This window comes from Oryza brachyantha, chromosome 4 (assembly GCF_000231095.2).
Source record: "Oryza brachyantha chromosome 4, ObraRS2, whole genome shotgun sequence".
In the NCBI taxonomy this organism is placed as follows: domain Eukaryota; kingdom Viridiplantae; phylum Streptophyta; class Magnoliopsida; order Poales; family Poaceae; genus Oryza; species Oryza brachyantha.
The window spans coordinates 21092881-21116254 of record NC_023166.2 but is presented as its reverse complement, the minus strand read 5'-3'; the positions used below and the strand labels follow the sequence as shown (position 1 = coordinate 21116254).

At 45.1% G+C, this 23374-nt stretch overlaps 5 protein-coding genes and 1 pseudogene across 5 annotated transcripts; 1 reads left to right on the top strand and 5 right to left on the bottom strand.

Moving 5' to 3' along the window:
• The first annotated feature begins 755 nt into the window (after window positions 1-755).
• Window positions 756-4761, top strand: LOC102707028 (cold-responsive protein kinase 1-like). Its single transcript, XM_006653819.3, has 7 exons — window positions 756-1190; window positions 2227-2357; window positions 2558-2673; window positions 3058-3268; window positions 3363-3600; window positions 3689-3836; window positions 4301-4761. The coding sequence occupies exons 2-7, from the start codon at window positions 2294-2296 to the stop codon at window positions 4643-4645; spliced, it is 1122 nt and encodes a 373-aa protein (XP_006653882.2). The 5' UTR covers window positions 756-1190; window positions 2227-2293; the 3' UTR covers window positions 4646-4761.
• An 89-nt stretch (window positions 4762-4850) lies between these two features.
• On the bottom strand, window positions 4851-8278 carry LOC102706749 (clathrin light chain 1). The gene is made up of 3 exons (XM_006653818.2): window positions 7861-8278; window positions 5615-5768; window positions 4851-5517 (listed from the first exon to the last, which is right to left on the bottom strand). The coding sequence occupies exons 1-3, from the start codon at window positions 8208-8210 to the stop codon at window positions 5116-5118; spliced, it is 906 nt and encodes a 301-aa protein (XP_006653881.2). The 5' UTR covers window positions 8211-8278; the 3' UTR covers window positions 4851-5115.
• A 1012-nt stretch (window positions 8279-9290) lies between these two features.
• On the bottom strand, window positions 9291-11381 carry LOC102706470 (annotated as a pseudogene).
• Window positions 11382-12303: 922 nt separating this feature from the next.
• Window positions 12304-15289, bottom strand: LOC102721071 (probable polyol transporter 4). Its single transcript, XM_015836434.2, has 2 exons — window positions 14873-15289; window positions 12304-13951 (listed from the first exon to the last, which is right to left on the bottom strand). Exons 1-2 carry the CDS (start codon window positions 15102-15104, stop codon window positions 12573-12575), a joined length of 1611 nt encoding a protein of 536 aa, XP_015691920.2. The 5' UTR covers window positions 15105-15289; the 3' UTR covers window positions 12304-12572.
• A 1817-nt stretch (window positions 15290-17106) lies between these two features.
• Window positions 17107-20271, bottom strand: LOC102720790 (probable N-acetylglucosaminyl-phosphatidylinositol de-N-acetylase). Its single transcript, XM_006652970.2, has 9 exons — window positions 19988-20271; window positions 19665-19735; window positions 19446-19510; window positions 19320-19364; window positions 19149-19229; window positions 18676-18743; window positions 18145-18193; window positions 17624-17784; window positions 17107-17259 (listed from the first exon to the last, which is right to left on the bottom strand). Exons 1-9 carry the CDS (start codon window positions 20173-20175, stop codon window positions 17196-17198), a joined length of 792 nt encoding a protein of 263 aa, XP_006653033.1. The 5' UTR covers window positions 20176-20271; the 3' UTR covers window positions 17107-17195.
• Window positions 20272-21185: 914 nt separating this feature from the next.
• LOC102720514 (protochlorophyllide reductase A, chloroplastic) lies at window positions 21186-22715 on the bottom strand. Its single transcript, XM_006652969.2, has 2 exons — window positions 22592-22715; window positions 21186-22449 (listed from the first exon to the last, which is right to left on the bottom strand). The coding sequence occupies exons 1-2, from the start codon at window positions 22646-22648 to the stop codon at window positions 21340-21342; spliced, it is 1167 nt and encodes a 388-aa protein (XP_006653032.1). The 5' UTR covers window positions 22649-22715; the 3' UTR covers window positions 21186-21339.
• Window positions 22716-23374: the final 659 nt, after the last annotated feature.

The window sequence follows — 23374 nt, the reverse complement described above, 5'->3', positions numbered from 1 at the left end:
AACTATACGGTGATTGTTTGGCTTATTCAAGTAAAAAAACTAAACAACACATTTACTAATAAAAAATATCTCATGAATAAAAATTTTCCATATGTTTGTAAGATTGAAAAGTAAACTAAGATAAAAACCCAACATTTTAAATTTAGTTTAAATTTTATATTTTGATTTATAAATATAAGCAGAATTAAGAGAAGTGAGAGACTGGCTATACAAATCTACAACATCAACTCCAAAATTAACGATTAAGTAACCGAGACGAACGCGCTCTTCTCTCTTCCGTGAGCTGCTAGAGTACGTAGGCTACGCATACTGCCAATGCCATGAGCGATCGACCCTGAAATTTCTACTGGCTCATCGTTGGCAGCCGCTCGTCCAGATGATCCAAGTTTCCAGTGTGGTCGACGAACGCGACGAACCCTGACGCATCCATCACCACGCCAACACAAGCACAGTAGAGCAATACCCTGGCCACCTGCAGGTCGGTGCGATGCATTTTACCAATGCTCTAATCTCGGCCTCGAAATATACTAATCAGCAAGAATAATCGGCCAGTGTTCAATGCTAATCTGTGCTGATGGCGGCAGCAATTGCGTAGTGCGCACTGTACGCTGGTAATTAGCAGGATACTATTGAGTATTCCGGTGACAGGTGACAGCTCCACGGCTGGCACTGGCAGGCAGGCAGGTGGCAACATCCAGGCAAGCTCCACAGAGAAGAGAGTTGCAGCAGCAGCAATTTTTAGCATTGGCAAGAGCCAAGAAGACCTCTTCTTCTTCCTCCATATCTCCATTCCAATCCCAGCCGGCCGGCTGCTATCTCTCTCTCACCTAAACCTGCTTTGCTTCTGATATTGTTTTCTATCTCCAGGCCTCTGTGGCGTGCTAGCTTGGCCTTGCTTTCTGATGAGTAGGAGTAGTAGCTATAGCTTCTTCCCTCGTACCATTTTCGCTGTTGGCCTTTATTGCAGCAGCTGCTCATGCTGAGCCGAACCTGCCAATCTGCAGTGTCGTGCCTCGCATAGCTCAAGTGGCCAGCTACAGATACATCCGCTGATAATTGAGCTCCGTCCACCCAACTTCCCCTTCCTTCCTTTAAACTCCCCTGTCCTTCCTCGTCCTCTTCGATCTCAGCTCATGTGCCACCTCCTCTCGCTCTCGATCTGATCCAAGAAAGAACGCAGAGCAAGAAAGGTAACCGGGTGTTCATCTTTTTTTTCTTTTTTTAGTTTTATATACTTTTTCTGAACACTTCTTGCTTGTCTTTCACCTTGTTTATTTGCTATGTTCTTGCATCTCTTCTGCCTGCATGGTTCTTGTTCTTCGATGTGGTTTTCATCAGATTACGATCTGCCAGAGTTTTTTCTTGAATGGGAAAAAATCATTCAGGCAGTGATTAGGGGGATAAGTGACGCGTTGAATTATTTGCGAGATGGCGGGCAAAAATTTTCTGTGAATTGTGGTCTGAATACACAAGCTGGATGATTCGGTACACAGTTCAGGTGGTTAGGGTTTGAATTGATTGGGAAAAAGGGGTAGATAATTATGATTAGGATATGCCAATACTGCCATCAGAACATGCTTACAATCAGATGCAGCTGGGTGGACGATGGTCTAGGAAAAAATCACTACCACTCAGTTTGCTCTGGTGATTGTTCTTGGCAGCTATAACATCTGGCCAGAGTTCATGCAAGGGCCAAGGGGTTAACCAACCACTTCTACGTACCATCCAACAGTATTGGATCCAGTGCAACATTTGGTATATTCACCTGAGGTTGGGGCCATGTGGTCCTAATGCACTCGATATCTCCCAAAATTGGGATCATGTTTTTTTCCCAGAAAAAAAACGCAGCGTAATGTTTGGTTTCATGATAAGAATCGCAAGTTCACAAGTACGAGGTTCTTTTGGGCCTTGTCTGAATCATGAGGCATAATGATAGATTTTGAGATTTAGTGATAGTTTCTGACCTGGTCCAATACACTATACAGACTAATGTGGATCTGGATATCAGTTCATGTTTTTAGATAAGGGAGATGAATCACATCCCGGACTGTGCATCTAGGAATAGGATGCAGTGATGCACACAGCCAACAAGAAATTTCACGCAGAATTGCTGTCTACAGTGTCATGTCCTACTTTTTCTTTACTATGTCAGGATGTAAAATGTACTAATTAATGACCTCTATTTGCAATTTTCTAAGTGGTTCTTTTTGCAATGAATTCGTGCAGTATAACTATTCCTGAAGATTCCTCTTCGCATGTTGAAGTGTACAACACTGCCACAACAACTGAGGATATGAGCTGGTGTTGTATTCCAAAATCCAAAAAAGGAGAGAATCCTTACTCCCATGGCGTTAGTGGTATGAACCATATTTGCTCGCAAGATTTATGCTGAATATACATAGCAGACAACAAAATTACCTAGTTTTTCAATTTTCACACTACTGGCCCCAAGCATTAATCCGAATTTAAAATTAAGCACCTATCACAGATTTGATCGTAAACTCCATTTTCACATTTCATGTTTCACCCTTATCATATCAAATGTTACTACTTTCAGGTATCCCGACTGAGAAAAACATAAGGCTTTTCTCTTATTCTGAGTTGAGATCAGCAACAGAAAACTTCAGCCGGGGCAATAAAATTGGTCGGGGGGGATTTGGGACAGTATATAAGGTAACATTTATTTGTATGGGGCTGCTCCGGTGTATTTTACTGGTAGTAGAATTTAATCACACCGTTGATCTATTTTTATAGGACGACTGGGATTAAATTATACTACCAATAATATAATATTAGGTGTGTTAGAAATTTGAAGGGACAATATAGTCTTCTTTATTGTGATCTTTATTGCAAAAAAATACAAAATAATGTTAATCAAGTAATTAACGAAGTAAAAAATACCATTTTTTATTGATAGTATAATACTACAAGTAAATGCACCGGAGAGTTGCCCCTTATTCGTATGTTGAGGGCAGAAGCCCTTGAGGACTATATCTCTCTTCAAACCTGAAGCTAGCTATCAGTGCTTGCATTATTAATTATACTTTGATATTTCAGGGAACCATTAGAAACGGGCGAGATGTTGCAGTGAAAGTTCTTTCTGCTGAATCCAGGCAGGGCATTCGAGAATTTTTGACAGAAATTGATGTTATTACGAACGTGAAGCATCCCAACCTTGTTGAATTAATTGGCTGTTGTGTTGAAGCAAATAATCGAATTTTGGTGTACGAGTACTTAGAAAACAGCAGCCTTGACCGTGCGCTGCTGGGTATGAATATTGATATGTTACAGTGATTATCTTTATATAACTGCATCGATTTTTTTTTCCTTGCTACTTAACCTTTTTATCTTGTGTTCTGTAGGTTCAAACAGCGAACCTGCCAATTTTACGTGGAGCGTAAGATCTGCTATATGCATTGGCATTGCCAAAGGACTTGCATACCTGCATGAAGAAATTGCATCCCCGATTGTGCACAGAGATATCAAGGCTAGCAATATACTTCTTGACAAGCTTTACAACCCAAAGATTGGGGACTTCGGTTTGGCCAAGTTATTCCCTGATAATATCACACACATCAGTACCCGTGTTGCTGGAACGACGTGAGTATTCAGAAATTAGCGGTTTGTTTAAGCAGAAAGTTACCTTGCAGTAACTGAATGGATTTCTGTGTTCCGTACTTCCATGCAGAGGTTACCTTGCACCCGAATATGCATGGCATGGCCAATTGACGAAGAGAGCAGATATCTACAGCTTTGGCGTCCTCGTACTTGAGATCATAAGCGGCAAGAGTAGTTCAAGGAGTCTCCTGGCTGACGATAAGATTCTCCTAGAGAAGGTCAGTCTTACTGTCATCTCTGCAATACCATTTTACTAGCAGAGAATGATGTCCTTGTAATTGGTAGATTCATCGAACTGGTAGATTCAGAAACGGACATTTTATCTGGCTTTTAGACATTTGCTCTAGTAACTCCATCGAAGTGTCAGACCCTAGTATTTTCGTTTTTTCTTATGTTTATAGACAATTTAAATTTTTAACTTTAAATTTGGAGTTGATTTTAGGATTTTTATATTGCACATAATTTTCTAGTCTTTGTTTTTAGATTGCTAAGAACATATATACAAAATTTTTATTCACATATTATTTGTTTGTAAATATGACGTTTGCGTTTTTCTTTTAATACGCTAAGTTTGAGATACTTGCTCTAGATTCAAAAAGCATTTAGTTACTATAACTTTTAGACATTTGCTTAATTGCTCGAGTGACTCTCCATCTAAGTCGTAACATTCACAATCAAACAGGCATGGGAGCTACATGAAGCAGGGAAGCTCAAGGAACTGGTAGATCCAGAAATGGGAGATTACCCTGAAGAGGAGGTCCTCCGGTACACCAAGACCGCCCTCTTCTGCACACAGGCGGCGGCGGCGCGGCGGCCATCCATGCCGCAGGTGGTGACGATGCTGTCCAAGCCCATCCGGATCAACGAGCGCGAGATGACGGCGCCGGGGTACATCCACGACTACAAGAGCACGGTCTCCAAGGCGACGAGCTCCAGCAACTCGAGGTTCAAGCACTCCACGTCGGAGACCTCCGACATGTTCAGCACGGTGGTGCCGCCGACGGTGTCCGAGATGAGCCCAAGGTGAAAGAAACCTCACCAGGGCTCATCAATGGCTGTCCATGTTCCTCGTTACCTTTTCTTTCATTTCCTTGTGCAAATGCGGCATCTAGATCTTGTAAATAGTAGGCTGATCCTGACTGATTTTATGCCGGAGCATTTCAAGATCGCTGCTTGTTAGGACGTTTGGGTGACAATTGAACAGCTTTCAGCGGAAATGGTCACAAAGTATAATCCATCATTCAGTTACGGTTTCAGTTCTGAACTTATGATCACAGAGTATCCACTGGAGCTACTTGTACCAGGTGAAAACAAGTAAAGAGTACAATTGCTGTGACACTAAGCTGAATGTTCTGAGAGCTGATACATAGCCCATCCTGAGACGCAAATCTCTCTAAAAAGAAAACTAAAGGATAGGCGGGTCCAGACATTAGAAATAAATAGGCATTTCCATATCCGCAGTCAAAGTTCGGGTGTTCTTGTAACGCTACTTTCAACTTACTCCGATGCTGCAGGCTGCTCCTTCTCTGCCTCTGCGGGTGCTCCGTTGGCGGGTTTCTCTTTGCTCTCTGCAGGCTGCTTGGTTCCATTTGCTGGTGCTGGTGCTCCATCTTTGGCACCATCCTTTGCGCCTTCTTTAGCAGCAGGCGCCGGTGGAGGTTGCATCATGTGTGGTGGTGGAGCGTGCTTCAGCTTCACTAAGATCTGGCGCATCCGCGAGAGGTCTGTGGGCTTGCCAGGCTTAGGGCCCTGAATGACTGTGATGGATGGCTTCTTGTCCTTGTCTTTCTTTCCTCGCTTTTCAATAGTAGCTATTTCATGTGGGATGAGATCCGATATTGATTTCCAGTACTGCTTGTCTGCTTCGGCATGGAATTTCTCCTGGCTGGCTACGAAAATCTGCAGCACAGCGTAAGTTAGTTACCCATGAGAACTCAATAGGCATTAATTCATGAGCTGACGTATACTAATAAATTAGAAGTGCTCCGAGCCATACCTTCTCTCTTTCTCTGTTATGGACCTTGTTTGTCTCACAGTTCTGTATCCTCTTCTCATAGAAAGCTTTCTTAAACTCTTCAGCTTCAATGAGTATTTGGGCCCGTAGCTCCTTCTCCTTCCGTTCTTTTTCCTCAAGAACTATAGCATTTTGCCTAAAAACATAGTGACGTTTCTCAAAAGATAGTTCGTGGGCATAACAGATTTTCAAATATGTGGAAGATGAGCAAAATGTTAATGAGCACAACAAAAAGGTTCTATGCTAGGGCAAAATATACTACTGCTGTTACGCCATATTACCAATCACAGCATACATTAGGCACACCCACAAAACATGATTCCGCTGTTAGTAGAATTGCTAACACTATCGTCTTAGAATATTTTGAGACTTCGAATAGGCGCGCAAAAAACTACCAATATGGAGTGGTCCAGAAGAGCATGTAAGTGCAGAATATAATATTATGTCAAACAAAGTGCACATTTCATAAATACAAAGAACACACGTTCCCAAGACGTGTCCAAGTTTGCTCCTCATGGCACACACCTTTACCAAGCAAGTTGAATTGTTGATGGCCATTCAGCATAGCGCTAAAAATGGTGATCTATGTTCTGGCGCACCAAACTGATTTTAAAATCAATTAAAACATCTGATACATGAGGACATGATTATCCAAAGGAGTAATGCTATGCAAACCATCATCATGGTAACACCTGAGATTAATATCACCATTCACCAAAATATCCAACTAAAAGAAAACAGATAAGGTAGCTCAAGACAAACTAGGTTCATAAGCATGTGCTCATTAAATCAAAAACTATTAGCCTATCGCAGAATGCTTGAGCTAGGTTATCTTGAAAGTTGAAACATGAAACACACCACGTGAGAATTGCAAATGAGATTAGCCATATGCTCATTTCCACGAGATGGTGATAAAGGAAAATGGTTCAAGTACTTAAAGAGTTTTAACTTCACTAAAAGAAGCAGCATGCAACTTTTGATGCACATGCAAAGACATCAATCCCACTTTGGAGGGTGTGCATCTTTGATCAAGCATCTTGCTGTTCCATTGGTAAAAGTTAACTACTCCCTCCGTTTCACAATGTAAGATGTTTTAGCTATGCTTATATTCATCCATTAACCAATATATATTGTTTATATATATATGTCTAGATTCATTGGCATATATATGAATCTAGGGAACGCTAGAAAGTCTTACATTATGAAACAGAGGTAGTAGCAGTTATTTTGTACATATACAGAGCTAACAACTTCTCTCAGAAACAAAGGCAGCTAAAAGCAGCTCTTGCTGAACGATACTGCAAGTACATCAGGACCATATTCAGAACCAGTCGAAGCTTCAAACTAATCAATCACTTGCAATTCCTTAAAAAAAATTTCAAGTTTCATTGTGATCCAATTGATGTAATAGATAATAGAGGTTCACAACAACTGCTGCCATCAATAGCTGAAACTTAAGCAAAATATTAGAACTACGCGTTAGATCTCCAACCGGATTGTTGACCATTCGGCATAGCACTAGAAAGGATGATTTATGTTCTGGGACATAGAACTGATTTGAAGATCAATCAAAGCATCTGATACACAAGGACGTAAGCATCCAAATTTATCTTGAGAGTTGAACCATGTAACAGACCATGGGTGAATTGCAAAATGAGATTGGCCTGCTCATTTCCACGATGTGCTGATCAAGGAAAATGGTTCAAGCATTTTAACGTTTTTTCACTTCACTAAAAGAAGCAACAGGAGAATTCTAGTGCACATGGAAAGACATCGAATACCCTTTGGAGTGTGTGTATAGTTGATCAAGCATATTGTTGCTCTGCTTGTAAAAGTTAACCAGCAGTACATGTAATAGAGCTACCAAACTTTCCTTAGAAGCAAAGGCAGTTAAGAGCAGCTCTTGCAGCACGATACTGCAGGCGTGAGAACCAGATTCAGTTGCACTAACTAAATTCAATTGCACTAAGAATTCAGAACCCGTTGAAGCTTCCAACTAATCAATCACTTATATTTCCTTCAAGTTTCATCGTGATCAAATCGGCGTAATAGATAATATAGTCTCACTGCAACTGTAATTCTGCCATCACTGTCTGAAAATTAGGCGAAATCGCAGATCTAAGCGTTAGATCTCGCTCGAAGAGGCGGAACCCTAGCTCCCGCGGAAGCAAACAAGCAAGCAGTAGCCGAAACGGCACACGCCCGTACAGATCGGACACGGTGCTCACCTGCGCCACTCGCGGAGGAGGATCCCCTCGTCCGCCCCCATCTGGGCCGGCGGTGGGAGGATAGGGCCGTCGCCGCCGTCGGGCCCCAGCTCGGGGGAGAACGGCGAGGGCGAGAACCCCCCGGAGACGTGGCCGATCGGGACCCCCTCGGACTCCACGGCGATCTCCTCCTCCTCCTCCACATCCTCGACCCCGCCGTCGACGAAGGAGGCGTACCCGCCGCCGTACCCAGCGTCGGCGCCGTTGGCAGCTACGTCGGCGGCGGCGCCGTCGTCGTCGGCGGCGTCGAAGGGGTGGGAGGCGGTGCGCGGGAGCTCGTCGGCGCCGTCGTCGGCGAAGAAGGAGGCCATGGCGGCGCGAGACGCGGCGGAGGTTTTTGGGCGGCGCGCGGTGCGGGGAGGGGAGGGGAGGGGAGGGGAGTACTGCTGGTGGTGGTGGTGTGTGTTCGTGTGAATTCGGGTGGGTCGTTCGCTTCGCCTGCTCCGTCACGCGCTGCTTAATTAATGGCTTCGTTATCTTACTCTTTAATTACCACCGCCCTGGTCCTGGTGGGCTCCTCCCAAAGACTGATTAGTATTTAGTCCAACCTCCGTGGGCTTTTTCACGTCGCTATGTTTAGCAAACACATCATCTTTATTTTCAAAAATTCCGCGAGAGAAATACCTCCGGTTTTTTATTCGACGAATGTTTGATGATTTGTCTTTTTTAAAAAATTTTATATAAGTATGTAAAATTACAAGTAGTATTTAAAGTTTCTATAGCAATAAATCAAATCATAACAAAATAATAAATAATCATCTTACCAAGCACTCCCTACTTAAGTCTATAATAATCTAGTTTCAATAGTTTAGATTATAATAATTCAAAGCTAAATCAAATAGAGCTTAAAAAAGTAGGAAACAAAATGTATTATAGCTTACTAAAAGCGAAGCACATAGTCACCGTAACTTTGTATTGTATTGATATGTATTGGTTTTATAACGTAAAATGTTTGACATTTTCTGTTATAATATTTGACCATTCATCTTATTTAAAAATTTAGTATAAATATAAAAATTAACAATTTGTGCTTAAAGTTTTTTTTGATAATAAAGTAAGTCACATGCAAAATAAATAAAAATTCCATAATTTTTTGAACAAGACAAATTATCAAACATTACAAGCAAAAAAAATCAAACAACTTATATTATGAAATGGAGAGAGTATTATAAAAATCAAGGGCTCCTTTTAAAGCACAATAATACTACAAAAACGGAGGAATAGAACATCAATATAACCTTGTTCAGCTTGGATGGATTTTGCGAAAATTTTAGAGTAATTGAACTAATTTATATGAAAATTCTATAATATTTCTGCGTTCCTACAAGTGTAAAATGAACAGGATTACAAAACATTTGGAAAAATAAATGAACGTGCACATCTATGTACCACTACTTATGAGAATATGAGATATCTCTCGTGTGTACGAGATGTTCCGCGTCACCGAGCTCCACCCCGCCGCCCGCGCCGGCGCCGCCGCTGCCACCGAACAGGGACTCGATCTGCTCCAGCGTCTTGCCGCTCGTCTCCGGCACGAACACGTGCACGAACACAACGGACAGCGCCGAGATGGCCGCGAACGCGGAGAAGGCGCCGGCAACGGACACGGCGCTGCAGATGGACAGGAACGACATGGCCACCGCGCCGCTGGTCAGTCTGTTCACCGCGAAGCCGAGCGCCACCGCCTGCGCCCGCAGCCGCAGCGGGTAGATCTCCGAGCTCAGCACCATGTTGATGGGCCCGATCCCCACCGAGAAGAAGGCCACGAAGCCGCACACCGTCAGGATGGCCGTCCCGATCGCCGCCGCCCGCGGCAGCGCGCCGTGCGCGAGCAGGGAGAGCGACGCGGCGAGCACAGCCAGGCACGCGGTGATGCCGGCCGTGCTGATGTACAGAAGCGGCTTCCGGCCGACGCGGTCGACCAGGACGATGGCGATCACGATGAACACCGTCTTGGAAAGCCCGACGCCGACGGTGGCGGCGAGCAGCTGGCTCTCGGTGGTGATTCCGGCGTCCCGGAATATCGTCGGGCTGTAGTAGACCAGCGCGTCGATGCCGGTGATCTGCTGGAAGAGCTGGACGCCGACTCCGGTCACCAACATGCGGCGGATCACCGGAGACGGCCTCAGGAGCTCCCGCCACACGGCCTTGCCGGCGGCTGTGACGCGCGCGGCCTCCTCGATCTCGGCGAGCCTCTCCTCCGCCTCGTCCTCGCTATCGGTGACCTTGAGAAGCACTGACCGCGCCTCGATGGTCCGGCCCTGCATGACCAGCCACCGCGGCGACTCCGGGATCACGAGCAGCACGAACGCGATGGAGATGGAAGGGATGATCCCGGCGGCGAGCATGACGCGCCAGTTGATGTGATCGGGGAGACCAGCGAATGCGAGGTTGGAGACGTAGCCGAGGAGGATGCCGAGGCTGATGAAGATCTCCGGCAACGAAGCGCAGGAGCCCCGTAACGTCGCCGGCGTGATCTCCGAGATGTACACCGGCGCGACCATGATCCCGATCCCGATGCCAATGCCGGCCAGCAGCCGGCCCATCATGAGCACGGCGAAGGACGGCGCGAACGTCATGATGGCCGCGCCGGCCTGGAAGACGGCCGCAGCGAGGCCGATGGTCCATTTTCGGCCGATGGCGTCGGACGTCCTCCCGGCGGCGAGGCTACCGAGGAGGGAGATGAAGCTGAGGCACCCGACGAGTACTTCTTGCTACACTTCACTGATGTGCAGGTCCTTCTGGATGAATATGATGCATCCGCTCATCACTCCAACATCTACAAATCGGAGAATTTCATCCATTTCAAAGTTTGATCAATTGTTCAAGCGGGTCATCTTTTCACTAGTGGAAAGAAACAACCAAACGACCTATTTACAAATGAAAAATAATTCGTGAATAAAAATTTTATTAGCGATTTAAAAGTCAAGGCTAAAAAATAAAACTAAAATCGATTTTAGATTTAAGGTTAAAAGTTCAGACTTTATCTTATAAATATAAGCAAAAGCGAAAAGACTGAGGTAGAAGAGACAAAATCGATCAAATTGACAACGCCATTGGTTGGACGTTTACAAGTTCAGATAGTTTCTCATCTAAATAAAAGTTCAGCAGTTTCAGTATGAAGCAGAGTGGGGCTGGCACTGTCAGTGATGATCATTTTTCGGATACTTCATCTTCTCAAATCTTGTTTTAATCATCAAACAAAGCTCTGCCTAATATGCGTAACAAAACCAAATCTGCATCAAGACCTGGCGCTCCGGAGAGGAGAAGAACTCACCGTAGCCGAGCAGCACATGGTTGAGGGAGGCGAAGAGAGAGCAGGCAAAGACGTATCTCCTGCTGCTGCTGCCGCCGCCGCTATCTCCCTGCTCATCCGGGAGCACGTCCTCCATGCGCACATACTTGCTCTTCCTTCCCAAGAAATCCGGCAGGCTCCTCATGCCGCCGCCGTTGGCCGTCGGCTCGGTGGCGGGAAGCCCCATGCTCTCTATCTTGCTCGTCTTATGCTCCGGCTATGGTTGGCTCATCGTCTTCTCTCCTCTTCCAAGCTCCAAGAATGTGGCTTGTGAATGGGAAGAGTACTACCAATGGATCTGGAGGAAGGAAGGAGACTAGAGGAGGAAGAAACAAGCTGAGAGGGATCCATTTGTTTAAGACTAATGAGGCGTTTTTATATGTTTGGTGCCTGCTCAGCTCAAAAGGAGCTGGAGTCAGGAATCTGCTCACAGTTTTATATGCAATTTTAGTTTAAAAAATGGAAATGGTTATGTAATTGTCTAGAGTGCAGTAAGTCACAAAGTAAGATTATGGAGTTTTATGTTATGTCATTTTGGCATGAATTTTCACAATTCCAGAGTAATAAACTTGGGACTATTATCTCCCAAGACTGAGGGCCTGTTTGGATCCTAGGATTTTTTTAGTTCCTTGTTACATCGAATGTTTAGACGTTAATTAGAAGTATTAAATATAGACTGATAATAATTAATTACATAAATAAATGCTATTTCATTAGATAATTTTTTAAGCCTAATTAATCCATAATTAACGAATGTTTACTGTAGCATCACATTCGCTAATCATGAACTAATTAGGCTTAATAGATTCGTCTCGCGAAATAGTCCAGAGTATAGGATGGGTTTTATTCTAATCTATATTTAATACGTCTAATTAGTGTCTAAACATCGATGTAACAGGACCTAAAAAAAAGTTGGTTGAACCAAAGAGGCACTGAAATTCCAACATAGAAAATTGCTCCTATAGCGCATAGCTATGTACCAAACTTCCATTTGCCATAAAGTTTATTTCTTTGCTAAAACATAATTTAGTAGTTCACTGGAAATTTAGTTTTTTGCAACGAATTTAAATAGTCCAGTTTATAAGCTAATCCATATTAATAGTCACTGTTTGTGGTCTTCATGTGCTTGCAAAGTGTGGCATAACCAACTGTGAACTGGCATCAACATTTTACACTGTATGCTAATTCTTTGATGTTACAGAGAAGTTGGAAATGAAATGAGATTTTTTTTTTCCTATCAGTGCTCTATAACAAATCATTTTGGATCTTCCAGATGATGGTTTACCATAGCAGCAGTAGCCAGTAAGCAATAGTGTTAGGACCCACCTAAAAAATTGGCCTATGTGACAATGAGCAGCACTGTCAAAACTCAAAACCCTCATCCCTTGTGCACCAGGTGCTCCCCGTCGCCGAGCTCCACCTCTCCCCGCGCCGCCGCCTCGCCGTCGCAGCCGAAGAGCACCTCGATCTCTTCCAGAGTCTTGCCGCTCGTCTCCGGCACGAACCGGTACACGAACACGACGGACAGGGCGGATATGACGGCGAAGACGGAGAAGGCGCCGGCGACCGAGATGGCGCGGCAGACGGACAGGAAAGACATGGCCACGGCGCCGCTGGTCACCCTGTTCATCACCGCGCCAAGCGCCGCCGCCTGCGACCGCAGCCGCAGCGGGAAGATCTCCGAGCTCATCACCCAGCAGATGGGCCCTATCCCGACGGAGAAGAAGGCGACGTCGCCACACACGGTCAGGATGGCGACGGCGATGCCGGCGCTCTTGGAGACCGACCCGTGCGCGAGCATGGCGAGCGTCGCCGCGAGCACGACGAGGCAAGCGGTCATGCCGACCGTGCTGACGTACAGCAGCGGCTTCCTACCCACGCGGTCGATGAGCAAGATGGCGAGCGCGATGAACGCCGTCTTGAAGAAACCGACGGCGACCGTGGCGACGAGCAGCTGGCTCTCGGTGGTGATCCCGGCGTCGCGGAAGATTGTCGGGCTGTAGTAGACCAGCGCGTCGATGCCGGTGATCTGCTGGAAGCACTGGATGCCAAGTCCGGTGATGAGCATCCGCCGGATCACCGGAGACGGTCTCGTCAGCTCCTGCCACACTGTCTTGCCGTCGTACTTGCCTGCGCTGGTGACGGCGGCGGCCGCCTCTATCTCCGCAAGCCTCTCCTTCGCCTCGTCCTCGCTGTCGGTGACCTTGAGAAGCACTGCTCGTGCCTCGTCGGTCCTGTTCTGCATGACCAGCCACCGCGGCGACTCCGGGATCACCAGCAGCGCGAAGGCGATGGACACGGACGGGAGGATGCCGACGGCGAGCATGACACGCCAGCTGATGTGGTCAGGGAGGCCAGAGAAGGCGTAGTTGGAGATGTACCCGAGGAGGATACCGAGGTTGATGAAGATCTCCGGGAAGGAGGTGAAGGATCCCCTGGACGCGGCGGGGGAGATCTCGGCGATGTACACCGGCGCGATCATCACGCCGAACCCGATGCCGACGCCGGCCAGCAGCCTGCCGATCATGAGCACCTCGAACGACGGAGCGAACGTCATGACAGCCGCGCCGGCCTGGAACACGATGGCGGCGAGGCCGATCGTCCATTTCCGGCCTACGGCGTCCGACGTCCTTCCGCCGGCGAGGCTGCCGATGAGGGAGATGAAGCTGAGGCACCCGACAAGCAATTCTTGCTGAACTTCAGTGATGTGGAGGTCCTTCTGGATGAACAGAATGCAGCCACTCATCACACCGACATCTGGAAAAAATGAAAATGTCAAAGATTTATTAGCACTTCCATTGCATTACACATGCATTTTCTGCATTATTACCTAAACATTCTCTTGTCCAAATTTACTATTATATTCAGTCTCATCTTTCTGCTTACTGTTAAAATTTGAATTTTCTGTCTTAATTTAGAGTTTATTTTAAGACTTCTTTTATACATTTTATTTTCCAACCTTACTTTTGTATCGCTAATAATACATATATAAAAATTTTATTTAGAAACTATTTTTCTATTTACAAATATATCGTTTGTTTTTACTGAAAAAGTGAAACAATCATGTTGACTGAAATAAACACCGCAACATTGGTGCCGGAAATGGAACTCAAGCGTTCTAAGCTACACCCTCAATTTTGAAGAAAAAAAATCTCATTTTGGATAGGAAATACGGTAGAAAAAAAGACAACCTTAACCATTATTTTTTATTACAATATATATTAAAAAAATTCGATATTTTGGCCTCCATATCGCTAAAGCAAAGTGTAAAAGTTTGACGTCATTCTTGTCCAAAACGACACATATAACGCAACTGAATGGAGTAACGAAATTTCATCTGAATTATTTAGACCTGGTAATCCTGCTGATACTGAAATCAACTAATGGCCGTAGCGATAACTCTGATTAGTAGTCTTAACTACTTAACCCCAAATGCAACCGACACGGGAGCAGATGGAGACCGAAGACCAGAACCGTTCCAAGAAAGTCTGCTAGTAATCACTTGGAGGAAGGAAAAAGTCAACGCGATTCGCTAATAAACCATCTCCTAATCCTCGCACAGAATCATCAACAGGTTGTGAAAATGGAGGCATGGATATAGAAAGTCTCCATCGATTCAACCAACATCAACACATGGTCGTGACAGAGATTCATGCGGAATGGAGCAGGTTTGATTACCGTAGCCGAGGAGGACGGAGTTGAGGGAGGCGAAGACAGAGCAGGCGAAGACGTACCGCCGGCTGCTCTCCCTCCGTCGCACGAGGACGCCTCCGCCTCCGCCGCCGTCCTCTTCCTGCTCCTGCGGCAGCACCTCGTCCATCCGGACGTACTTGCTCTTCCCGCCGAAGAATCGTCCCGGTAGACCACCGCCGCCGTCGGCCGCCGGCGGATCGGCGCCGGGAAGCCCCATTCGTTGTGCGTGTACCTGGTGCTCTGCCCCGCTCCGTCTTCCTCCCCTCCGGCGGGTGGGTGGCCGGCCGGCGACCCTTCGAATGGTGGTAGCAGTGGGATTGCTGGATCTGAGGAGAAAGGAAAAGGCGAGGCAGCGATGCGAGAGATTTTATAAGTTTGTGATTCTGTCATGTGTGTACTTTAACACGCAATTTGGTGAAGTGTGGCTCGCTGTTCAACGCCAGGGCGGAGGAGGTCGAATTTTCAAATGGATCATTTTACGTTTAAGGCCCTGTTTAGTTCCTAAATTTTTTTCCAAAAACATCACATCAAATCTTTAAACACTTAAATAAAGCATTAAATATAGATAAATTAAAAATTTTAGCTAATTGCACAGTTACGGAAGAAATCTTGAGACGAATCTTTTAAGCCTAATTAGAAAATGATTAGCCATAAGTGCTACAGTAACCAACATATGCTAATGATGGATTAATTAGGCTCAAAAAATTCGTCTCGTGGTTTCCAACCGAAATCTGAAATTTGTTTTATAATTAAACTATGTTTAATACTTTAAATATGTATCGAAAAAAATTTGATGTGATGTTTTTGAAAAAAAATTTGACAAACTAAACAACACCTAAGCCTCCCTACTATCCGTGATTTCCGTATCAACTCATTGGGCTAGCGGGCTGGGCCATGCTCCCCATCTCACGAAAAAACCAATTTTCAGACATAAACCAAGACACGTGCTTACTCCGTTTCAAAATATAATTATTTTATAATTTAAATTTTATATCATAATATAAACATTCATGCATCGATTGTTATAATTTCATAACCAATCATATACTTAGAAAGAAATTTAAAAATTGATCACTGGAACGACTAAAAGATAATATTTTGACATCATCTACTAAACAACTTAGAAATAATTATATTTTAAAATAAAGTTAACATTTATCTATATTAAAGCTATGTTTTTTCTTTCCGAAAGACAAAATATTCTCTAATTTTTATGATATTTGTATAGACGATGAAATTAATTATTACAAAATTGAAACTATAGTTTAGAAAGACAGGATGATGAAATTCTATATAGATTTTTTTGCAAAGAAAAGATATCATCTCGTAGTTTGAGAAAAATGTACAAGTAAAAAGCCAAGAAATATCTGAAAAAAAAACCTTAATCCGAAAAACCAGCTGTCTAGATTCGTCCTTAAAAGTTGAATTTTTTAACCCCAAGAAATCGATTAAGAAAACGAATATTTTGGGACAGAGGGCGTATTACACTTCACGAATCACGGATGAACATAAACCACCCTCAATTGCACGGTTGCACGTATCAGGTCTTCCGTCTTCGGAACAGATCACTAGGACAGATAATGTTGTATACTCCTGGACCTGGAGGCACAGAGGTTCAGGTCACCTTTCGAAGGCTTGAGTTTCGCATAGTTCATTTCTATCAGGAGTAAAACAGTAGCGCTCTTCCAAATGAGCCTTCGTAGCAGAAGAAAAACTCAAATTCTCCATCAACAGTTGCATTAGAGCAAGTTCATCAAGGTCAGAAAGAACTAAGATTGTCTTGCGTTCATCAATAGATTTTATCTCTGTCACAATTCAAAAATGATTGATCGTCCATCAACGCCAATAATTCTTCAAACAAGAGCTGCTAGCTGATGATAGAAAATTCCTATCTCACTCTACGAACACAATCGATGGCCTACAACACAAGTATGATGCCAAAGTGTGGCTGTCAATCAAACTGGCCCGATATAATTACAAGGGTTCCTAAACTGTTATACTTCATCATCAGAGTTAGGAGTGGGAATGGACCAAACCCCGTGGGTTTTTTCACAACCCTATTTAATTTTTAAAAAAAATTAGCTTAAAACTCTATATAATTTTATTTTTAACCCGTTTTGAACCCGGCTCTTAAATTTTGTAGGCAAAATAGTTGTGCCCATTACCACCCCTAATCAGAGTTGTGTTTCCCAAATTACTGATCCAACTGTATTGTTGTCTTTCTTCAGAGAAGCTTCCCGCCTCTAGGGTTCATTTACAGACATTTATCAATCTGAGTCGGAAGGTGCTTTCTTTCACACAACAAACTTCAAATTTTCTGGAGCACATTTATGTATGTGTAACTTGAGAATAGGACGAACAATCTCCTGAACCTACAAACACAACTAAAATGTTAGCTTCTTCAGTATAATGTGAAATCAAGAAGTTTCAAGAATTTTTGAGCCCCTTAACTGCTTCCTTTCTTCTCATCAAGCAGTATCACACAAAGAAACAAGTCTAACAATGTGTTCCCAAAAAATAGTTAAAGAAATTATTTTGTTCGTATATGACTATATGTTGGCCATAACTTATTTTTTTTGGCAAAGGGGTGATTCTTACGACGCAAGAGGTATATATTGCAAGGTAGAAGCTTATTTTCTAAGTGAGAATTTTGAACCACATAACAGATATAGTACTTCCACTGTAGTTCCACAAAGTAAACAACATTTAAATGTGAAAATAAAAATTTCAACTCACCAAACCCACTGGCTTTTGTGTGCAGCCATTGCCTCAAAGCTTCTGGTAGGACTATTATTAACCAGAGTATAAATTGGTTGTTTTGAGCTTGAAGAGAGGGTAAAAGAAGATAGCCAAATGTCAACTGGACCACTGTACTTGCGAAAAATGTTCAGGCTTACCTATCGAGAAACAGGCAAAACCAAGGTTAGCTTGATATCTTCTTGTACTCACAGGAAAATTTTTAGAGTAACTCACATTTTACACACATTTCAAGGTTAACTGGCCTAGTGCCAACAACAATTGTCAACATTAACAATTGGATGAGATAAATACAGGAAGAAATCCAAAACTATGCAGCGAAGACATGTGTAATGATATTGGTTTGTGTCTTTCTAGTACCTACAAAAATGGTGATACCAATGCATTTAAGCATGTCATACTTGAATTCAAGAATGTGCATACTCTTTAAGACTCTGGAATAAGTAGAGCATAGGACAACATGAAGAAAGTAATGCTAGAATATCAGGGAAGAACTTTACAAGCTCCCATGCTTCAATGTGTCCTTGCACGTGGTCACGCAGAAGCTTGCTGTTCACAGAAAAATAATCCGGTTAAGGGTTCAAAGGATAAGTGCTATAAATAGACTACAGAAATATCCTAACATATCAGACTGTCACAAGTGAAAGAAATGTAAGCAACTCCACCATTGAATAGACAGAATGAGTGCACATCACTAACCAAGAGTTACATGTCACATTAGCCTAATTGTTCTATTAAAATGTTGCCCCAAAACATCTTATATATCATTGAAGGGATGAAATCATGGAGAGAAAGAGAGAACCATGTATGCAAGGGATGTGGTGAAGGTAAAAGGGAGGCCACAGTTAAGTTGAAGTTAAGGTAATACAATTTCAGCAGAGCATGTTGTGACTTGACAGATATGTTGATATTATAGAACCTTGTGTGGACAAAGCAATAATATAACAATACATCGGTGCCAGAAAAAAATCTTTAAAAGGGTATCAAACAGTTGATATCCTAAAAATGCGAAACAATAAATCTGAACTAACCAGATGCCATAATGAACATTGCAATGATTTGGATGGCCTGATACTCCTCGAGAATCAAAGGTAATAATCTAAAATGACAGCAAATATGGTAGCAGTGAGTAGGGGAATGGGAATAACAAAATACAATGGTTCCATATTTAGAGGTCCAGAACACAAGGCATTTCACTTGCACAATCATATGATGTACTGAATTTGCTACCTGTTTGCAGAAACACTATGCTGAGATTTTTTCTTTGAGGCAAACTACGCTGAGATTTGGAACAGATGATAATTAATACAGTTGTAAATGGCATATAATACAGATAAGCGCATTTTCATGCCCCTGTTTCTTCACTATGACATTTTAACTTTAGAAGTTGTTTAGAAAAGGCAGGCTCAAAGCAAAAACATAATACAGGCAAGTAATGAAGTTGATAATAAATACAAATTATTATAATTGGGAGCTCATCTGAATTCTGAGATGAAGTCAGTACCGTATCGATGTTCCATAGTTGGGCCTGTTCCATGGTAAGTTCTGCTATTAGTCGATGATCCCATTTCTCATGAAAACCATCCTACAATGTACATCATGTGAACTTAAGTATATACTTGGAACAGTATATGTAGGCAATCAGGTCCACAAATGTGAGTTCATCGTAAACCACCTGCAGTTCTGGGTGGTCCAATACTTTAACTTGCTCGGCTGGAATCTGTAAATACATGATCAATTTCAGGAAATGGACAAAAGATTCTCGCCGAGGGGTATAATCGAGCAGTGTAAGACTAAGTACCTTAAAAGTGGCACATGCAAGGTAGAGTTCCTCTTTGCGAATATTTCCAAGGCCATCAGCATTGCCTGATATGCAGATTAAGTGGACATTCAGAAAGACTAACTCAGTTTAGGTTTTCTAATCCAAATAATGGTGTCTTTAAAGAGTAGATACACGTATGATTGAGTATTTGAGCTGAGACATAAGATTCACGTAGGATCAGAGGTAGACGTCTTTTACCTTGAGACAAGCACAAGATGTGAATATTGTGACCTTTTGACTTGAGGAAAAGAATACTCGGAGCAAAAAACCTGCACCAGCAACATAACAACCAGTAAGAATCAGCCAAAGAAAACACTATAAGCTAAACAAAATCCCCCCCAAGCAGTTCCACAGAACGAAATTCAGTTCAGGTGTTCGGGTATTTCATCGAACATGTATCGCGCATAGTAGTGTCTAATATTCGTAAGCTAGTATAAGTCACCGGAATTGCAGACGCACAATTTACTCGGCGAGGCTACGCCAACCATAGGGAGAGGCGTGAGGGGGAGAGAGAGAAGTACATGGACTCGTCGTCGGGGTGGGCGAGAACGATAAGGACATTCCGGCTCATCCTGTCGCCGTGAGGAGGGGAAAGGAAGGTGGAGTTGGCAGGCAGGCACGACGGCGAGGGAGAAGAGAGCACCCGCCCCAGCGAAACCGCCCATAGGAGCACGGCCCCTGCCGCCACGAGCATCCAGATCCACGCCATGGACTTCTCCGGCGGCCGCGCGCGCCACTCCTCCCGCTGCGCGCGGTGGACTGGCCACTCGTCGGTCTCCCCGAGATTTCTCCTCGCCGACGCCCAGCTCGCGCAGATCCAAGGAGACGCTCGTGGCGTGGGCCGGTGGCGAGTTCCTCCCGGTTTCGGCAACGTGGGCTGGCAGAAGTGGGCCAGTGCTGTTCGGCCCATGTAAACGGAAAAACGGCTGTGTTGCATCGCTATTGGGCCTTGCAGCCGGCCTGGAGCCTAGGAGCATCTCCAAGGAGAGCCTAGGAGCATCTCATAAAATTGTTATATCTCCTAAAATAATTCTCTCACTATTTTTTCCTGAGCTGAAACCCTCCTTATATATTTAGATTTCTAAAGAGGATTCGTGCTTTGTCAGCTATGCTTGTTACTGAACTTGAGATTGCCCTCTAATTGTATGCTCAGGCAGAGGACTTCGCATTATTCATTTAACTAACTATTCTATAGTATATTAGACTTACACTAAAAAAACAATTCAAAGGAGGCAAAGTGTGCGCAAGGCCAATTTTTTATATCACTTGGAACGATTAGAACCATCAAAAATATCTTCAAACCTGACTCGTTTTTTATCTGTATTAGGAGCACATTAAAATTAGGAGCAGTTATTAGACACAATTGAAGATTGACTTTCATACTAATTTCGTAAAATTAAGTTTTGGAGGCAGATTTTTGGCATAGTTGGAGATGCTTTAATATAACATCATCTCATTATTGTTTGTCCCAAAAATAACATTTTTTTTTGCAATCATTGTACTGAAGCGTGTAAAAATAAGTATAAATGCATTAGAATTTGATAAAGGGGAAATAAATGCACTAGGACTAGACAAAGACAAAGTGAAGTGCATTTTAGTTTTTTTTTTCTATTGATATGTGTAGTACGAGTAAAAATGAAGCTATTTTGGATTGATGGATTACTAATTCCTATAAATGGGATTAATTAAACCCCGGCTTAATTAAGGTGGATAACTTGGTAATTAAGCCTGTGGTTTTTATTCATTGGTTTGCCAAAAAAAAAACAATTAATTGTACATCACTTGACAGGCCGCTCACGCGCTCAAATCTGAAGACTGAAGGTCCTAACACCCGAAGAAATCAACAAATGAAGAAGAGAATGGGAATGGTGAATCAAGCGAGGCCGACGAGCTTCTCGCTGAGTTCCCAGACCTTCTTGGCCTTCTGCGGATCGCTGGCCTCCTGCGAGAGCTGGTTCTCGAACGACGCCGAGTCCTTGTTCCAGCTCCAGTAGACGCCGGACTTGGTCAGGCTGGGGTCGCTCACCACCTGCGCCAGCCGCTTGCCGGACTCAGCCTCGGAGACGAAGCCCTTGGTGACGAACCGCTGGAACGGCGGGAACAGCAGCCGGAACAGCGGGATGTGCTCCCGGAACAGGCCGGTGGTGGCGATGCAGCCCGGGTAGAGCGACGCGAACGTGATGCCGGTCTCCTCGTGGAACCGCCGGTGGAACTCCTGCATCGTCAGCATGTTGCAGATCTTGCTGTCCTTGTACGCCTTCGCGCCGTCGAAGCTCTCGGCGCCGTCGACCATCGCCGACCCGTTCTGCCCCCGGAGGCCTCCGGCGAGCCCGCGGAGGTCGCCCAGCCCGGCCTTGGGCGGGATGTTGCCGGCCAGCGTGTTGCTGTTGCCGGTGATGGAGCCCAGGATGATGAGCCGCCGCGACGGGTAGTCGGACTTCTTGAGGTCGTCGAGCATGAGGCGGGCGAGCAGGAAGTGGCCCAGGTGGTTCACCCCGACGCTCATCTCGTACCCGTCGGCGGTGAACGTCGGCGTCCGCGCTGTCGGCCTGTAGATGGCGGCGTTGCAGACCAGCGCGTCGAGCGGCATGTCGGAGCGCCGGAAGTTGTCCACGAACTGGCGGACGCTGTCGAGGGAGGCGAGGTCGAGGTGCATGATGGTGTAGCTCCCCGCCGCCATCCCCGCCGACTTGGCCGCCGTCGCCGCCTTGAGGAAGTCGCGGCACGCCATCACCACGTGCCACTTGCCCGTCTCCGCCAGCGCCTTCGCCGCCGCTAGCCCGAGCCCGGACGACGCGCCGGTGATCACCACCACCCCCTGCCGCAGCGTCTTCTTCCCGTCCGTCCTCGACGTGCTCGCGCCAGGGCTCGCCACCGGCGGCGCCGTCGCCACCTGCGCCCTCACCACGAGCGACGGCTTCTTCGCCTTCTGGCTCACGCTAAGGAACGCCGCCGGCTCCTTCACCGCCGCTCCCAAGTTGCCCTGCATACACAACCACATCACATTGATCAGTCACACACAATCCAATCAAATACCTCGTCAAAACACACAAATTTCACACCCAAACGAACTAATTTTGCATCGAATTCAACAATGTGGATGATTCTTGGGTGTGCATTGTTACCTTCTTGGGGACAGACAGAGTGGAGGGCAGGAGCGCGGCCTGAACTTGGAGAGCCATTGATGAGCTTGGAGCAAGGTGTTTGTAGCACCAAAGTGTACTATGTTTTGGTGTACTTTGGCTTCGTGTTGGTGATGACCAGCAGCGAGCTCGGAGTGGCGGTATTTATACACGGACCCGAGGAGCGAGGAGCGCCACGGGCTAAGGATAAGGCGATGGGCCCACCGCCACGCTGGCGTCTCTCCCAGCCAATCGCAGCTCGTGGCACGGATTTTCCGCGGTGATTTTTTTCTCCTTCGAGATATTGTCCTTGCGACGGCGACGCGTGGGATGGGAGGATATTTTGTTTCCCGACGCGTGACGGCGACGTCTCGGGATCTTCTGTGGCCGACGCGGTGCGTACTTCATTACGTGGCGTATTATCATCGGTTGCCCGTGCGTGGCAAAGCTGGTTTGGTGCGTGCGTGGTGTTTGGGCGTGGAGCACGGTATGGGGATAGGAAATAATTCAGCATGGGTGGTGCGGGCCACTGGTGGGTGGGACCAGCCGGCGCAGATCTGTCGTTATGCGCGAGAGGATGACGCCAGTTCGGCCCATGTGAACGTGCGGTAAACGACTGGCTGTGGGTGAGACACGTCGGAACGGCCCATTGGGCTTCCAATGACCTGGCGACCGACGTGGCATGATATCCGTTGCACTTTCTACCCTCTGCTTGGATATTCCACCAGACAGATTAGCCAGCAACCGTGGCGGTTGGTTTGAACTGACGCAGCCAGCCGGCGCTTT

Bases quoted from the DNA above. Each gene is read 5' to 3' on its own strand.
- LOC102707028 (XM_006653819.3), top strand. From the start codon at position 2,294: ATGAGCTGGTGTTGTATTCCAAAATCCAAAAAAGGAGAGAATCCTTAC. The intron at 2,674-3,057 runs GTAACATTTATT...TTGATATTTCAG, and splicing joins GATTTGGGACAGTATATAAG to GGAACCATTAGAAACGGGCG. The intron at 3,601-3,688 runs GTGAGTATTCAG...ACTTCCATGCAG, and splicing joins ACCCGTGTTGCTGGAACGAC to AGGTTACCTTGCACCCGAAT.
- LOC102720790 (XM_006652970.2), bottom strand. From the start codon at position 20,175: ATGGCGTGGATCTGGATGCTCGTGGCGGCAGGGGCCGTGCTCCTATGG. The intron at 19,736-19,987 runs GTACTTCTCTCT...TTGCTGGTGCAG, and splicing joins CACCCCGACGACGAGTCCAT to GTTTTTTGCTCCGAGTATTC. The intron at 17,785-18,144 runs GTAAAGTTCTTC...GTTTCTCGATAG, and splicing joins ACATTGAAGCATGGGAGCTT to GTAAGCCTGAACATTTTTCG.
- LOC102721071 (XM_015836434.2), bottom strand. From the start codon at position 15,104: ATGGGGCTTCCCGGCGCCGATCCGCCGGCGGCCGACGGCGGCGGTGGT. The intron at 13,952-14,872 runs GTAATCAAACCT...CATTTTTTCCAG, and splicing joins CTCCGTCCTCCTCGGCTACG to ATGTCGGTGTGATGAGTGGC.
- LOC102720514 (XM_006652969.2), bottom strand. From the start codon at position 22,648: ATGGCTCTCCAAGTTCAGGCCGCGCTCCTGCCCTCCACTCTGTCTGTC. The intron at 22,450-22,591 runs GTAACAATGCAC...TTGTGTATGCAG, and splicing joins CTCTGTCTGTCCCCAAGAAG to GGCAACTTGGGAGCGGCGGT.
- LOC102706749 (XM_006653818.2), bottom strand. From the start codon at position 8,210: ATGGCCTCCTTCTTCGCCGACGACGGCGCCGACGAGCTCCCGCGCACC. The intron at 5,769-7,860 runs GTGAGCACCGTG...CTATGTTTTTAG, and splicing joins CTCCTCCGCGAGTGGCGCAG to GCAAAATGCTATAGTTCTTG. The intron at 5,518-5,614 runs GTATGGCTCGGA...GCTGTGCTGCAG, and splicing joins ATAACAGAGAAAGAGAGAAG to ATTTTCGTAGCCAGCCAGGA.